The sequence below is a fragment of the Ursus americanus genome, chromosome 10 (genome assembly GCF_024610735.1).
Source record: "Ursus americanus isolate L20-20 chromosome 10, mUrsAme1.1.p, whole genome shotgun sequence".
In the NCBI taxonomy this organism is placed as follows: Eukaryota; Metazoa; Chordata; class Mammalia; order Carnivora; family Ursidae; genus Ursus; species Ursus americanus.
The window spans coordinates 13,003,484-13,021,321 of NC_142136.1; the positions used below are offsets into that span (position 1 = coordinate 13,003,484).

Consider the following 17,838-nt stretch of genomic DNA (forward strand, 5'->3'; position numbering starts at 1 on the left):
ATTAAAAAGCAGATATTTTTAGATTAGATTTAAAACAATACCCAACTTTATACTGCTTGCAAGAAACACACTGTAAACACACTTTAAATACAAAGACACAAATACAATTAAATTAAGTATGGAAAAGAATAGAGCATGTTAATATTAATCAAAAGAGGGTGGAAGTGGCTACAATATCTGACAAAGCAGATTTCAGAGCAAAGAAGATAAAAGAGAGAGAGAGGCTGTCATTTCATAATGGAAAGAGGTCAAAAGAAACTATGGAATAATATTCCTCATAGATGCAAAAAAATCCTGACAAAGTTTTAGCAAAAAAATCCATCAATACACAAAAGGAGATTTATCTAGGTGGAGTTGATCTGATGAAGGCAAGGTTGGTATAACATTTGAAAGTCAATCAGTGTCATTCGCCATATTAACAAAATAACAAAAGACAAACCATTTTATCAGCTCAGTAGGTGCAGAAAAAGCACTTAACAAAATTCAACATTCATTCCTGATATGAGCTCCCAGAAAACTAAGAATAGAAAGGAACTTTCTCAACATGTTAAAAAGCATCTATGAAAAAATCTATAGCTAACATTCTTAACAGTGAAAGACTCAATGTTTTCTCCCTAAGATCAGGAATAAGGGAAAGATGTCTGTTTTCATCGCTTCTATTCAATATTATGCTGGAGGCCTAGGCAGTGCAACAGGCAAGAAAAAGAAAGAAATGACATTCAGACTGTGAGGGAAGAAGTAAAAATATATTTATTTGCAGAGGACATAATCACTTGTAAAGGAAATCTGGTAAAACCTACAAAAGAGTTACTAGATTAATTAGTGAGTTTAGGGAAGTTGCATAGTACAAAATCAATATATGAAAATTCATTGCATTTCTATATACTACAAATGAATAATCCAAAATTGAGATATAGTACAAATAAGCATTAAAAATATCAAATACGTAGGGATAAATCTGCCAAAAGATATGCAATGCCTGTGCACTGAAAACTATAAAACACAGATGAGAGAAATGAAAGAAGACCTAAATAAGTGTATTTATGGGCCAGAAGATCAAATATTGTTAAGATGTCAATTCTCTCCAAATTGATCTATGGATTCAACACAATCTCAAATAAATTCCAGCAGGAATTTTTGTAGAAATACACAACCTGGGGCAGCTGGGTGGCTCAATCAGTTAAGCGTCCAACTCTTGATTTTGGCTCAGGTCATGATTTTAGGGTCGTGAGCTTGAACCCTGCATCGGGCTCCATGCTGGGCCTGGAGCCTACTTAAGATTCTCTCTTTCCCTCTTCCTCTGACTGCCCCCCCAGCCCCAGCTAACACAGGTGCCCTCTCTGTAAAAAAAGAAAAGAAAAGAAAAAAAAGAAAAGAAATACACAACAAGAATTTTGCAATTCTTATGGAAATGCAAGGAACCTAAAATAGGCAAGGAAACTTTGACAAAGAACAAAAGTACTAGCTGATTCAAAAATTATTACAAAATTTATGTAATAAAGAGTACAGTGTTACTATAAAGAGAGACATATCATAAAATAGAAGAGAAAGTCCAGAAATAGATCCATACATATATGGACAATTGGTTTGCAATAAACATCAAAGCTGATCCAGAGGAGAAGGGATAACCTTCACAAGATAATATACATGTAAAGTGGTATTTTTTTGCTTAAAAATTAAGGAAAGTTATGCCATTATTTCTTGGAGACCTTTAGTTACTTTGGAGCAGAATTACTTTTTTTTAAAAAACAGCTCATTGGGTATAATTGATATGCAGAAAATTTGCATATTTACTGTACACAATTTGATGAGTTTGGACATATGCACGCACCTGTGATAACTCTCACCAGAATCAAAGTGATGAACTCACCTATCACCTCCAAAATTTGTCTTGTGTCCCTCCCCACCTTCTGTGGTAGGAAACCTTAACATGAGACCTTAACCTCTCAACAAATTTGTAAGTGAACAACGCTGCCTTGTTGACTGCAGGCTCTGGAGCTCTACATTGCACAGCAAGTCTCTATCATTTACTCATCTGGCTTAAGTGAAACTGCACCTATCAGACAAGTCCCCGTTTCCCTTTCTCCCCAACCCCTGGCAACCACCATTCTAGTCTCTGCATCTATGAGTTTGACTATTTTAGATGCCTCACATAAGTGGAATCATACAGTATTGGTCCTGAGACTGGCTTATTTCACTTGGCAAACTGTCTTCCAGGTTCTCATGACCAAGGAGAACACTGGGGCCGAGGCTGGGATCACAACAGAGATCACTTATGATCAAGCTGCTTAGGCAACGCTGGGGACCACCTCTCCAGCATCCTTCTGGTCTCCCTATATTTTTAGGATTTTGTGAGCAAGCGGCATACGGATATCTGCCACTCATAGAATCACCACATCTACCGTGCTTCTGATGTCTTGGGGGACCTCTCCCACCCCTCCAAGCAGGGCCACTCTGGTCCTGCTGCCCTCCGTAGCCACAGCTCTTGTCATTGGTGGGTGCTTGGCAGCCTTGACTGTGGGTCTCAAAATAAGATGCTATTAATAACACAGGCAAAGGAGTCTACATTCAGAGCATGCCCGCCTTCTTGCCTGGGAGAAGGACGATTCCTTCCCATCTTGCCAGGCTCCTACAGGAGCAAGGGGGAAAAAAATCACAAATTAATATCCCAATAAATTATCCTGCCACATTTGTTTATGCATTAAATGTTGCGACTGTTTATCTTTCTTTTAAATTACTCCTGAGCTCCATAGAGCAGAGTATTTTGTCTTATAAAATTTATCATCGTGAAATTGCTGGTCGCTGCTCCTCCAGAAATGTCAGGTTTCTGAATTAGTAAAATGGAGCATCACAATAGAATAACTTCTCTTTATGAGTTATGTAGAGCTCTGTCATTTGGATTAAGAAGAAATATCCATTAGCATACACAGGTGCCTAGATAGACATTTAAAACATTAACAAAAATTCTTTTATCATAGGGGAACTTCAGTTGATATTTTGAAAAAAAAATACAAAGGAATATTCAATGTCTAACCTTCCACTTTTTTCTCTGTAAACGAACAGACCATATACCCAACGATGCTACCATACAGACCCTTCAGAATCCAGGATAAACCCAACTCCTCTCCTCTCGGACTGTATTCGTCTAGAGCGTGCCTAACAGACAGGGCCACCGCGAACAGTCGTGGAGACCCCCGGACCTCTAGAGCTTGTCTACCCAGAGGGGCCAACACTCTTTTCTAATTCTCCAGTAATGAGAAGTGGAAATTGGGGCTGGAAAGGGGCTGTCGGAGCGCGCATGAATTTATACTCGTGTGTTCAGATAGAACTGTGGGGTTTCAGGTTCCCGCTAATGCCCGTTTCTCTTCCCCTTCAGAGGGTGGACTTTGCGGGAGTTGGAACAGTGTGTCATTGAGCCCAGGGCCTGCAGGGTGCTCAGTGAATGAATCACCATTCAGAACATTACACTGGGCCCTGTGTGGGACTCGGGGGAGGTGCCGTGTGAATAGAGCAGCTGTCACCGAGGGGCCAATGACAATCTATTGATTGATGTCAAAATCATAGCTGGCCACACACATCATCCTCATTTCCAATGTGCGCCTTCAGCCTTCTTGTCAAAGACCGACCTCCCTCCTTTCCCCCTCTCCCCTCCTTCCCCACATCCCCTCAGTCCCTTCCTCCCTCTTTCCCCCACATCTTCCTCCCTCCCTCCATTTGTCTTCCCTTCCCCCTGAAAGGACAACGTTAAAGCAGATCCCCATGAAGAAACTATTGGGGCCTCTTCTATTAGGGTTTACAGTCCAGTGGGGATTGATTTGTGCCTGTCAGTTTCTGGCAGTGTCCGAGAACGTTAGGAAGACAGAATATACTGGTGCAATTCTGAAGGCCGGCCTAAGGTGTGGTGTCTTAGGGCTTGTGTTAATCAACAAAACAGAATAAGAGTATTAATACATACAGATGCGAAGTCTACCCTGAATCCTGGGTTCATGGTTTGGGGCTTTGGGCAGAATATATAGAATTTTCTTCTGGGCTATGGCAACTTGTGTATTTTGGGCCTAGGTGTAGGTGAGAGAGGAATAACAAACACCTGTCTACTGATTTTTAAAGTACTTCCCCTGCTGTGAGTAGCGTCAATTTCCTAAGGAATACTCCCTTCCCCACCCTGTTTCTTTCCCCCTCTTTGCCTTTATTTTTTTTCTTTCTTCTCATTTCCTATCTGCTCCTTCGCTAACTCCCAATTCTACCTTTTATTGCCCTTACATAAGCCAAGAGCAGGTTTCCAGACAGACTGATGCTTCTGTTAGTGCCTTCCCTCCTAGGAAAACTCAGAGCCATACTAGCACTCACAACACGAGCTTTATTCTTGAACTGTAATGTAAGTGTGTATATTTATTAAAAATATGTGTGGGACTCAGGTCATACGTAATTAAAACCAGCAGACACACATGCATGTATGTTACATCTTCTTTCCTCCGTCTGATTGTGTCGCGTCAGGTGCAGGCCCTTCCATAGCCAGGCAAGCAAAGCTTCTAGAGGTGTAATTAACACAGAATGACTCAGAATGGGCCAGAGCAAACTCAGATTTGGAGATGGCCCAGGGCTTTTGAAAAACATCCTAAGCATTTTAACCCAAATGCCTTGGGAGCAGAAGAGCTGGAAAGCTTATCTGCATCTGAGGGCCAGCTAAGCTGCCAGTTCCCCAGAGTGGCGGGGTCTGAGGTCTCTGTATTTGCTGTGCAAATATTTGCGGTGAGAATTGGGAAATAATTATGAAATCAACAATTTCTAAGTCATGTGGGGGTGGGGTGGTCTTCTGGGCAGCACTCTGCCTGAGGGCACTTCCCTCCCTGACCAGACCTCTCCCACGGGAAAAACAGAGCCAAGCAAGAAGGGCCAGAGGGCAGCACAAAGGAAGGAAAGGTCATTGCGTGGACTTGTGCAAAGACAACAGGAACAAAAAAAGTGATGACTCCAAGAAACCACTTATTCGGGTGGGAAGGAGAAAGGCTCCAGACGAAGCCCTCTCTTGGTGATAAGACCAGCAAGGCTAAAGGAAAGACAAGGGCCTGGTTCCGAGCTGAGAAAAACTCGACAAATACACAACTGAGGAGGGAGGAGTGGTTCAATCATACTTCCTACACCGGCATATGGTGGTGAGTCGTGATGTAACATCTTGTGTCTATAAGCAACACAAAATGGCACGTTCAGGCTCTGAAGTGAATCTGCACACCGTCTACTCATGTTTTCGTTCTCCTCAGCGGCTTCATTCATTCATTCATTCATTCATTCATTCATTCATTCATTCATTCATTCATCCGTCCATTTGGTTCCTGGGCGGGGCCCCGGAAGTGTAACGATCAGCTGACACGGCTCCTCCGCGCAGAAGCAGAAGCGCCCAGGCCAGCGCCGAGAGCAGTCCTTTGGCTGCACGATCGTAAGCAGTGACAGGGATGTGTCGAGGGCTTTATGGGAGACAGATAATGGGTTCTGTTATGGGTTAAAATGTACGTCCCCCAGTTCAGATGTTGACTCTCTAACACCCAGTACCTGAGAATGTGGCCGCGTGTGGAGACAAGTCCTCAGTGAGGTCATCGAGTTAACGTGAGGTTGTTACGAGCTGCCCTCGCCCAGCGTGGCTGGTGTCTCTGTGGACCGTGTGGAGACGGAGGCGGAGACCGGGGCAATGCTTCTACAAGTCCACGACCGGACACCGGACATTGCCAGAAAACCGCCAGAAGCCGGGCCGCGCACCGAGCGGATGGTTCCTCGCGGCCCTCACAAGGGCCCTTCACCGAGCTCTAGGGAGGCGCGTCAGAGAGGGCTTCCCGGAGGAGAGGGCGGAGCTCAATTGTAAGACTTGAGCAGCCAGCTGCCCGGTGAAGGGGGCGGGAGGGAGATCAGAAGGGCCTGGAGGGCAATGGAAGGGCACGGACAGGAGTAGGGAGAGGCGAAGCAGCTGGGGCGGGAGCCGGGCCTCGGTGTGGTGTGAGCGGTGTGGTGTGAGCGGTGTGAAGCAGCCCGCGGGAAGAGCCGGGTGCGCTTGGCCGCGGGGCCCAGATGACTCGTTTCCTGCCCCTGGAAAAGCCCCGGGGCTCCTCCCAGCGGCGCCCTGCGGGCTGGACCGGGTACTGGGTTTCCCAGAGCTGGGGCCTGGCTGGGAGCAAAGCCTCCTCCAGCCAGGAGGGCAGCGCGCGGTTTCTGGCCCGCGCAGGTCCCCATTGCTGGGTTCTGGAAGGTCTGGCCCTGCCCTGCCTGAGATTTCTCACTTCAGGGACCGTGAGTTCCTCCTTTTCATCGTGAAGCCAAAGCTCCCAAATGATGTTAAGGATGGGGGATATTTAAGCACCATGTAAGGTCGTGGAGATGTTCTGATTCCTGAACATTTTTGTGTCTTTCAGCTTCCTCACAACAGGAAGACTGCTAACAAAAGCTTTCACTCAGCCGCTGCGTTCCAGAAAATCCGGCTTAATAGGTGAGAAGCAGTTCCTGTTCAGGCCGCCTGGTGATCTGTGCTCTGTCCTCTCACGTGACTCTGTGGGGTTTTTGTCTAAATTTCCCACCTCGGGTACACATTTCAAAGGATTCTGTTCTGGGAACATATAGCCAGAAACGCACAAAGGTTTATTTGGGCTAATTACGAAGATTCTTTTGTTTTGTTTTGTTTTGTTTTAACGTTAACCCACCTCTGATATCATCTTTAAAAATTCTGGTGTTCCGGAGCAGAGATCAACCCATTCACCCCTGGGGGGCTTTAAATTGAGGACATTTGTAACCTTTTTCTTTTAGGTTTCTTTAGAATTTAACCTAAAGTAAAAATGATAGCAGGGTGATACTAAAATATAATCGCCCTTGCCTTTATACACTAGACTGAAAATCGTATTTGAATCCTACACGGAGTATTCTAGTTGGGAGTAACTCACGTTTCTTTTGGGAATGGAAGAGCCGCCTTGTAATCTGGGTGGTCCCCTGAATTTTTAAAAAAATTCGCACTGTTTTTAAGTGGCCCACACACATGAGTAATTGCAAATATTAAAGATTTACTTTTTAACTGAGAAAAGTTAAGGACAAAGCTTGTACCGTGCGCCTGCCCCCAAAGTCCTGGCAACACACTCTGCTCCCACTTCCATTTATCAAATAACTTATGGGTGGAGCTCAGGTGCTTGGTGCGAAGGACAGTCTGTCACTACCCATGAAGAAGTTCAAGCCTAATGGGGCGGGTCGGGGGAGACTGGTGACATGAATATGGCAAGTGCTGCAACAGGGTATGGATAGGGCGGTGGGTTGTTAAGTGGAGGGGTTGAGAAATGCGTCTTGGACATTATATTTAACCTGAGGCCTGAGAGATGGCTATGAACTTACCAAGTAAAGAAGGAAGGGAGGCATATTCCAAATAGAGGAAAATTCTGCATAAAGGAAGGAAAGAGGTGGGAAGGTGGGACAGCGAGACACTCAGTGTGCCCAGAACATGACGCGTGGGGACGATGGCTAGGAATGAGACCAGAGTGGTTAGATGAGGTCTAGATAAGGGGAAGACTGTGCCATGAAGTTTATGGACTCTTCATGGAACAGTTTTTGGACACCCGATCAGATCTGTTTTGGATGCCGACCTGGCAGGACCGTAGTGGAGAGGCAGCGGGGAGAAAGAGGAGCAGGAACCCAATGATGTGATCCAGGTGAGGCGCAGGGGGCCCGAACTGGAAGCGTAAAGGGAGAGATGTAAGGAAGGAATGGGCTAAAGAGAAATTTGGGGCTGGCAACCCAGGGATTGGGGTGTCTGACTGCATATGGGGAAGAGGAAGAGTCAAGACAGGACCTAGTGTGGAACATACCTGCTATGAACTGAATTGTGTTCGCTGCACAGTTACATGTTGAAGTCTTAACTCCCAACGTGACTGTATTTGGAAATAGGGACTTTAGGGAAAATGAGGCCATAAGGTGAGGCCCTGCTCTGATAGGATTAAGGTTCTTATAAGAAGAGACACAAGAGAGCTAGCTCTCTTTCTCTCTCATGTGAGCCCACAGTGAGGAGGCGGCTGTCTGCCAGCCAGGAAGAAAGCTCTCATCAGAAACTGTATCTGCTGGCACCTTGATCTTAGACTTCCCAGCCTCCAGAACTGCGAGAATAAATGTCTATTGTTCAGGCCACCTGGACTGCGGTATTCTGTTATGGCAGCCTGAGCTGGCTAAGACAGCGCCGTTAACTCATAGAAAGAAAGAATACAAAGGACAGAGATTTTTGTTTTATCTATCTATCTATCTATCTATCTATCTATTTATCTTTGGTTTTAGACACGTCAAGTTCAAGATGCTAATAAGGTGAAGAGATGTCCAGTAGGCAGCTGGAGATACAGAATAGGAACAATGGGGGGCAGTCAGGTTAGGGAATAGTTTGAGAGTTTTCAGTCTAGAAGCAGAAGACAAGAGTGGAGATTGTTTAAGAATGTAGAATAAATGAGAAGGCCAGGAAAGGAGCTGGGGAATCCAGACACTTAAGGGCAAACAGAAGAAGTAGCCAGAGAAAGAGTTGCAAGTAAGAGATGTTCTAGGAGCTAAGGATGTGCGTGCGTGTGTGTGTGTGTGTGTGTCTGTCTGTCTTAAGGCCATTTATCAATAGTGTCTTGTGCTGTAGAGGGCTCAGCTAGGCTGAAAACCAAAACCTAAAGCACTGTGCTGGGAATTAGGAGATAATGATCAGGAGCCATGTCAGTGCTGTGCTAGGTTGAAATGGGTTGAGAAATGCATGGAAGTTAAGAGAAATGAGGATAGATTATGATTTTAAGAGATTTGCTTATGAAATGCACAGGGGAGATGTGGAGGTAGCCTGAGGAGGCAGCAAATGTGAGACACAGCTATTTTCCCTCTACGCTTCTGAAACTCCACATTAATTCCTATTTTTATGCTAAGGAATCATGGACAGCTATAGAAACAAAATTGTACTCTTCTGTAAAGCAAATCAACCCCTTTCATTATTTTAGATTTGTGATGTCTGTTTTCCACCCAAGGGGGACAAATCCCTTGTCCCCTCCCCCTACGGACTCTTCAACTCATTGGTTCATTTCTATTGACCTCCTGAAGACCATCGTGTTTTAACAAGGTGTCAGGATTCCCGAAGTGAGGTCAGGGGTGTGCATGTGTTTGTGACTCTGTGTGTGTGTCAGGGGACAGAATGTGAATACACAGTATCATGCCAGAGACCCCTCTTCTGTGCCGAGGATCAGATGTTATTAATGGTAAAGTTTATGTTATCGAATGTGACCATGATAAAAAACAAGACAAAACAAAACCTGTCCACAAAACAATTATGGCCGCTCTTCTTCCCACTGCAGATGATGGTTAGAATGAAAAATGCAAAAGGAAATATTTGTGTTTTCTTTTCTCCTCTATCTCAAATTTATAGAGAACTACTTAGATATGCTTGTGTGAATCTATCTATCTTGGAGATTGACAGTCTAGTGGGATATGATGTAGGCCTCTGTTTTAAATTGCTTAATAGTTGAAGCAAAAGAAAATATGTATTAGAAAATTCTTCCCAGAACATCAAAATAATGCATTAATTTAGGAAAAAAGTGATTCATATGTGACCTTGTGTAATATTTGACTTTTTAAATGCCACACATAGCATTTATCTGGTTTTTAGCTTTGCTGGGAAACGGCTGTATCCAGCAAGGATAAAAGGCTTCCAGCTGGGATAACTATCCTATAATTAGTGATGCATTTTTTAAAAGGAAAACCAGAAATTATTGGAGACAGTTGATGTAAAAATCTCTACATTGCTAAAGTATGTGTGTTGATAGCATGACAGTTTTAGCCCTATTGATGCAATGTTACACACAAATACACACACACACATACACACACACCAGTTTCTCCTACCAGCATAGTTGAGGAGGTCAGTTTCCTTTCTACTGATTTCAGTACAATTCACTGTAAATCAGATCTGTGAATTTGTGTGATGTTGTGATATATTATGAAATATACATTTGGTTTTTGTCTCCAGTTCCTGGCACACAGCTCCTAAAACTCCTATCGTTTCCTGAGGACCATCTTTTGTTACAATATTTGGTCTTTGTTCCAGTTTCTTACACAAGAACTTCTAAAACTCTTGGAGTTTTCTGAGTGAGAGGGGTGAGAGGAACATCTTTTGTTACTCATAATAAGCCCTCTCGACTCTACCTGAGTTTATGCTAAGAGGTGACTCTTGGTAGGCCCCTGGATAGCTTCAGGATGGGGTCTGGTTGGGACACCTGGGCAGCTCAGTCAGTTAAGTGTCTGCTTTCGGCTCAGGTCATGATCTCAGGGTCCTGGGATCGAGTCCTGCATCGGGCTCCTTGCGCAGTGGGGAGCCTTCTTCTCCCTCTTCCCTTGCTTGTGCTCTCTCTCTCTGATAAATAAATAAATAAATAAGTGAAATCTTAAAAAAAAAAAAAAAAGGATGTGGTCTGGTTGCCAGAGGAACCAACCAAGTGATTAGAGGGTTAGAACTTTCAGCCCCACCCCCAGCCTCTGGGGAAGGAAGAGGAGCTGGAGATTGAGTTAATCGATAGAGGCTGATGATTTGATCAGTCATGCCTGTACCATGCCATACCAACCTCTAAATGACAAGGTGTGGAAAGCTGCCGGGTTGGTGAACACGCCAAGGTGCCGGGACGGTGGTGCACCTGCAAGGGCGTGGGAGCTTCAAGCACTCGCCCCTGTACCTCATGTATGCGTCTCTTCCATTAGATGTTCCTAAGTTTCATTCCTTCTACTAAACCGGTAATGACAATGGAAGGGTCTTCCTGAGTTCTGTGAGCCATTCTAGCAAACTACTGAATCTGAGGTGGGGGTTGCGGGAACCCTGGATTTACAGTAGGTCAGTCAGAAGCACGGGTGAGAGACCACCTGGGACTTGGGCTCAGCCTCTTAAGGGGCACTGAGCTTTTAACCTGTGGTGTCGTGCTAACTCTGAGTAGTTAGTATTAGTTAGTAGTTAGAATTGAATTGAATGGTCGGACACCCTGTTGGTGTCCGGAGAGTGAGAGAATTGGTTGGTGTGTAACAACCACCCCCAACATATTTGGTGGCCAGGAGTGTTGTGAGTAAAAATTTCTGAATTTTTACTCCACAATACATGATGATTTTATCACAGTGATGTGTTATGGTGAGAAAAATAGTAAGAATTCTCTACTTTGAGCTCAAGAGATACCACTGTTGTCTCTCAGCACTGGGAGCTGAAATCATCTCCTACATCACCAGGGCATTCTCGTCTCTCTTCCTCAGTACTTCTAGAACATTCAGCTCGTATCTTGACTGCTGCAGTTTCCATGTGGTACTGTTACTAGGAGTTTGCGTGTTGGTGTCTTCACTGGACTGTGGGCAGCACACTGGTACTTAGCACACCTGGCTCGTGGTCCTCAAGCCTGGCTGATATCACAATTGCTTGAGATTTAAAAAATACTGATAAGTGTGTTTCTGTGTCCTCTGAGAACCAGATGTCAAAACGGGGTTAGATAGGCAAGAGATTTACTGGGGGCAACACTTGTGAAAGAGGAGGGAGGGAAGGGCAGGAGTGGTGGGAGGCCACGGGCCTATGGTCCACGGTTGACACCTGTGGAGGAAGAGGGGCTGAAAAGATCTCAGACAGCAGAGTGGTTCTGAGACCCCTGAGGGTGGTCTGATGGGATGTGCCCTCACAAAAGTGACCTGTCGGAAGTGTTCCATCCCACAAGAAGGAGGCAGAGCTAGTACTCCATAGTGTGCAGTCTCTGGTTGGAGCAGTGTGTGTGTGTGTGTGTGTGTGTGTGTGTGTGTGAACATGTGCAAGTGCATCATAGAGTGACCAACTGCCCTGGTTTGCCTAGGAATGAAGAGGTTACTAGGACCTGGGACCTTCCATGCTCAAACTGGGAACATCCTGGCCAAATCCTGATGAGCTGGTCACCCCAGTGTGGCCTCAGCACGAATGCAGGGTGGTATCCAAAGGGGCAACAGGGGGCCAGCCACACAACTGGGCTATTCTCCCCTTTGCAGGTGCTTTTGAAAGAGAGCCTGCACCACTGCCCCTGTGGGTTTTCCTGGCACTAATCAGTTCTCCCGTTCTCTGCACACCAGCGGAGTGTCCGACAGCTCAGTTCAACCCTGACTTACCTACTTGGGTTTGGGCTGATAGCCCACAGGTCAAAGGGCTCAGTCCCAGCAGACTGCCTCTATGTTAGACAACAGCCATGAGAGAGGAGGCCACGTTTCTGCCCTGCTGACTATAGATTTGGGGATTCCGACACCCCCCCTTTCAGGCTTGATGATTCACTAGAGCAATTCAAAGGGCTCAGGAAAGGCTCTATTTAGGATTTCAGCTTTATTATAAGGATACAGCTGAGGAACAGCCAAGTGGAAGAGATGTTCGGGGCACGGCTGAGGGAAGGGGTAGAAGCTTCCGGGCCCTCTTCAGGAGCGCCCCCTCAGGAGCTCTCCAAATCTCAAGTTTTTATTGGATTCAGTCTCCAGCCTCCCTCCCCTCCCCAGATGTTGGGGGTGAGGCTGAGAGTTTCTACCCCCGATCAGAAGTTTGGTCTTCTGGTGACCACCCCCAGCCTGAATGTATCCTATATTAATCAAGGGGACCCAGCCTGAGTCACCTCATTACCATAAACTCAGGTGTGGCCCAAAGAGGCTCACTATGAATAATAAAAACACTCCCATTGCTCAGCAAATTCCGGGGGTTTTAGGGTCTCTGTGCCAACTGGGGACAAAGACCAAATATATATATTTGTATTATACTACAGCTTCCAAGCAGAGATTGTGTTTGAAGTGACTGGGGTAGGGCTCAGACAGTTGCATTAAAAAAAAAAAACAAAAAAAACCAAACACCCAAAGGAGACCAGTATATAGCCAGAGCTGAGAATGAGAAGCCATTCTTTAAATTTATTTTGGTGAATGAGAAGGGGGGAGGGAAAGAGACAAGGATTGTTTGAGGAGGCTTGTTTAGGGACGGCAACTGCAGGCTGGGGCAGAGTTGAGGGAGCAGCCCTGGGCTGGGTCCGGATGAGCGGGTGGTTTTCTGGGTTGGCTGCCGAGCCTGGAGCCCTGCTTCTGAGGAGAGGTGTGGGCCTGCCTCCTGGGTCCGTGCAGGCCTGGGCAGGGCAGACTTGGCCAGATAAAGGAACAGGTGCTGGGAGCTTGGATCTTTATTTCATATCCCAAAGTCTGCGGTGCAGGAGAGACCAATTTTCCCATAATCGAAGGAATGGCAGGTGCTTAGGACATTGGCACACGCATCCTCTTCTCCGCGCCCATAGGGCTCGCATTTCAACTTCAGTCTCCAGGAGAGTCACAAGGCACTGTAAGCCACACAAGAGGGAAAAGTAGAAAAACTTCACTAGGAGGACATTCAGTTTCACAAGGACAATATATAAGTTCTCTTAGTTGATGCTTTGCATCTCTATTAGCTTTTTTTTTTTTTAAAGATTATTTATTTTAGAGAGAGAGAGAGGGAGCACAAAAGCAGAGGGAGGGGCAGAGGGAGAGAGAAAATCTCAAGCAGGCTCCTTGCTGAGTGTGGGGCGCAACGTGGGGCTCGATCCCAGGACCCTGAGATCATGACCTGAGCCAAAGGCAGATGCTTCACCGACTGAGCCCCCCAGGTGCTCCATGTCTCTATTAGATTTTGAGGGTGGCTGTAACAAAATACCAGGCGCTGGGTGGTGTACGTGGCAGAAATGTATTCTCACACAGTTCTGGAGGCGGGCAGTCTGAGATCAAGCTCTTGGCAGGGTTAGTTCCTTCTGGGCTGTGAGGGAAGACCTCTCTCTCTGCCTGGCTTGTGGGTGGCTGTCTCCCCCTCCCCCCCACCCCTGTGTCCCTTCCCTTCCCACCATATTCCCTCTGTGCCTGTTTGTGTCCAAATTTCCCCCTTTTATAAGGACAATGGTGTAATCAGATGAGGGCCCACCCTAATGATCTCATCTTAACTAATTATATCTGTAATGACCCTATTTCCAAATAAGGTCACATTTTGAGGTCCTGAGGTTTAGGGCTTTCGTATTTCTGACTTTATCTTTAGTGCTCTTCAGAAGAACAGCCTGGTAATGGCTAGATAACCCACCTTGCTCTGAAATCTTCCCAGAGCCCATACTTAAGTACATAGTTTATGGACAAGACGGACCCTATTCTCAGGCCCATTGGCCAAAACAGTTTAGAAAGATTCTCTCCATAATGATCCTGTGCAGCAACTAAGGCTATTATTAAGATGTAATGTACCTAAGTATATACATTTTGTGCCTTCCTTCTAGAAAGAGCAGTCAATGGCAGGCATTTCATTTTGTTCAATTATTCCCAAGAGAGAATGAATATTTATCGTCCAACCAAAGGGACTCCAGGCATAGCAAAGAGCCTGAGAACAATCTCTGAGAAGCACATGAGGCATGGGACACATTGGCCCTAATATGAGGGTGACTTTATTTAGGGATACCCTCAGCAAGGGGGCTCTTGCCATAATCATAATCAGCACTTCTGCTTATACATCACTTTGCAGCGTACAAAGCGATTTCAAGTATATGACCCCATTTCCTTTCTCAGCACTGCTGTTTAAGTGGGCAGAAGAGGAATGATCTTTCCTGGCAGTGGAGGAAATAGGGTCTCACAAGGAGATGAGCAGTGTCAAAAGTCATGTAGGCGGTAGGGGGTAGAGACAGGCCTCATGTATTCTGACTTGAGGTCCAATTGTCCTATTCCATATTTTTTTATAACACTGAACTATATCGTTTGCATTGAAGAATGTGTGAAACATACATGTGCAAATTAAGGAATAGTGATGACATGAAGGCCATATTTCCACCACTTGGGGTAAGAAATGGAACGTTCTGGGTTCCAGCCCTGTGGAAGCCCCTGTTTGCTCCTCCTTCCCTCAGAAGCAACTCGAGCTCTGACTTTTGTGTTAATAATGATCTTGCTTCTCTTATAGTTTGATCATGCAAACAAGTATCCCCAAAGACACACTGATTTTGAGGAACTGAGTAACGAGCGCACACCTGGCTGTGTAAGGAAGGTGCAGTATTGCCACCTCCAGATGAAGGCTCCCAAGAGAGAATGAGGGGTCTCTGGCCCAGAGTAGGGCTTCTGCTGCCCACAGAGTTTGGAGAGCCCTTTTGGGGGAAATCGTGGTCAGGCCCGAAGTGAGCTCTAAGGGACATGGGGCCTAGGACAGTCAGGGCACCCAGCTGGTGAGGGGGGACAGTTGTTGTGGAGCTGGTGCTGGGCCTCCGGCAGAAAAATGTTCAGAGCTGCTTGCTGCTGTGTGTTTTCTGCTTTGAAGCCCATCATGGGCTATTTCCACCAGGTCGGATGATGCCAGAGCCCGGCCCCTTGGAGCGGTGAGTGAGTGTCTCCAGGTTAGGCAGGCAGCAGTTTTTAAAGGGAGGCCCTGCTTTTAATGTGGAGGCACCCGCACTCTGAACGCTCATACCCTTCAGTTCTGGTTATTTTCTTGCATTATTTTGGTGATGATTGACTTCCCATCCATGTACTCCCTCTTTCTGTATTTTCTCTTATTTGAAGTTCAACTTCTGGACGTGCCTTGTAATTTCCCTGCTTTTCTTCTACGTTGTCTACAGCAGAAAGTCTCTTTCCAGAGACTTTCTTAACTGTAGCTCCCAGCACTGTAATTGATTTTTTTTTTAAATTCATGCTGTCATGTTTTTGATTTTCAAGAGCCATTTTTGTTGGTTTCTTGAATAGCACTCTTTGTTTCCTGGGTGCAAAACTTCTCTTATCCCTGAGGTGATAAAAGCTATTTTAGAACTCTTTTCTTTTCTTTCTCTTGACTAGTATCTAGAGGTCTCACGGTTAAAAATTTTTCGTATAGGGATTCAAACTCAGGCAGTCAGACCTCAGAACCTGTCCTCTTGACACTGTCCTCAAATGCCTTTCTTTTAATAAACATCAGATTCTGGCCATACTAAGTAGGCAGATTGAACACAACCATCAAGTTTTTCCCTTTAGTAATCCCACTAAATCTAAATAGGAAGATTTAAAGAAAGACAAACTCACAAGGACAAGGAGAAAAGCATAGGTGATTCCAATAACAAAACATCGGAAAATGGATTTTTGTGAGAAATTAATGAGAAAATTCATGTAAAACGCTTCACACAGTGTCTGGCACCCAGTAAGTGCAGCATAAATGTTAGATATTATTAATGTACATAATACCTGCTTTTAAAAAAAGAACTCCTTTTAAAAAGTATTCTAAATGTGTTGTATATGATTTAAGGGCTCCCTTGTACTGAACCAGGTGCTTCTATATGTGAATGTTCAAGAAAGGGAAAAAAAACTTTATCACGATGTTGACATAATAGTATAATTTTGGAGGTTGAATTTATTTTTATTTTATGGAGAAAAATCTGATATGTAATATATAGAGAAAAGATGCATTATCAAAAAATATGAATATGTGTAATTTACTGGTGAATGGCATATTGGAACTTGACATATCTTAGTTAAACTGGAAAACCCCCATAGATGATACTACACTAATATGAAACCAGCTCATGAATTATTTTATGGAAGTATAATCTCTCTATCATGGCGAAAGTAAATAATTCAAGAAATGTTTATTGAACATGGATAATGTATTTCTAAAAAACAAGGTGCTGATTCTGCGGAGACTCCAAAGGTAAATTCTTGATCTATACCTACAAGAAGCTTATTAGGGGAGATGGATATTTACTAGTTAACTAGAAATCAAAGCAGAATTAAGTAATGACTTCAACAGGTCGACAAGCAAAGGACTACACAGGAGCGGGGCAAAAGGAATATTTAATGCCCACCAACGGAACTGACATAAGAATCACTGAGGAGGGGGCGTTTGAATTTGGTTTTGAGGCTGGGCCAGGGCTCCCTTTGGTAGAAGGAAGTACAAAAGCAAAGCCCTTGAAACAGGGAAATGCATTGCCCATTCCAAGTCCTGTCTGGCTCTCCACGTACTGTCTATCCCCACCTCTTACTGTAAGCAGGACGGAGTCATCACTGAAGTGTTAAATAAGCTCATTGTTTGATTTTGTTTCTCAGGTAGACAGTAATCTTGTTAGGGACAGATATCCCTAATTTTTTTGCATTCCCCATCCCCCACCCCCAAACTAATCTCAGAGTGTTGGTATGTGGCAAGTTCTCTGTAAATACTGGATGGATACAGGAACTTTTTGCTGCTTAAACAATACATTTTAATGTAGGCAAACTTGGAGGGCCATAAGAAAACAGTACATTAGGAAAATATTAGGACCCTAGGATTCCAACCATTTCAAAAGTATTTTCAAGTGAACTATAAATATATACTTATCTTTTCAGTGAGTCTAAAAACCAATCACAAAACAAACTCTAGAGTCTTCAAAGATGAGGTTTTTATATAGTCAGCCATTGGAAAAACAACAACAACAACAACGAGACCCCAAACCAGTTAAAAAGGACTTTATTCCTGCTGAAAGTGCTTATTAAAATGTTTAGAACTTCTAAGAAAGCACCCCAGTAGAGTTAGGTCACATTGGAAACCATGACTTCGTTCTAGGATTCCACATGTATTGTTGCTCTTCCTTGAGCAGTGTTTATGTCAGTGGTCTTCACTGCATGGTCCACTGGACTTCTGGAAACATCCAAGCCATCCACTCAACTGCCTCAGGAGATTCCTGCCCTCGGCATTGGGCTTGTTTTAATCGAACAAATTTTCTGTTTATTAGTTAGCTACTTTACAAATAAAAGTTTGGATTCAACAACTAAACCATTTCACAACATATCCAGCCATTCGTCATGACTTCCATTAATCACCATTCTGGGTAGTGCAGATGCTCTCTTCATGCGGTGAACTTCTACTAA

The 17,838-nt window shown here is 44.6% G+C and overlaps 1 protein-coding gene across 1 annotated transcript in view; it reads left to right on the top strand.

Annotated features, from left to right (window-relative positions):
• Nucleotides 1-5,178: 5,178 nt before the first annotated feature.
• LOC123800969 (uncharacterized) overlaps nucleotides 5,179-17,838 on the top strand; it is a 66,843-nt gene continuing 54,183 nt past the window's right edge. Inside the window, exons 1-2 of the mRNA XM_087865292.1 lie at nucleotides 5,179-5,850; nucleotides 6,399-6,472. Coding sequence (XP_087721418.1) covers nucleotides 5,684-5,850; nucleotides 6,399-6,472 — 241 coding nt within the window. The 5' untranslated portion in view covers nucleotides 5,179-5,683. The remainder of the gene's footprint in view (nucleotides 5,851-6,398; nucleotides 6,473-17,838) is intronic.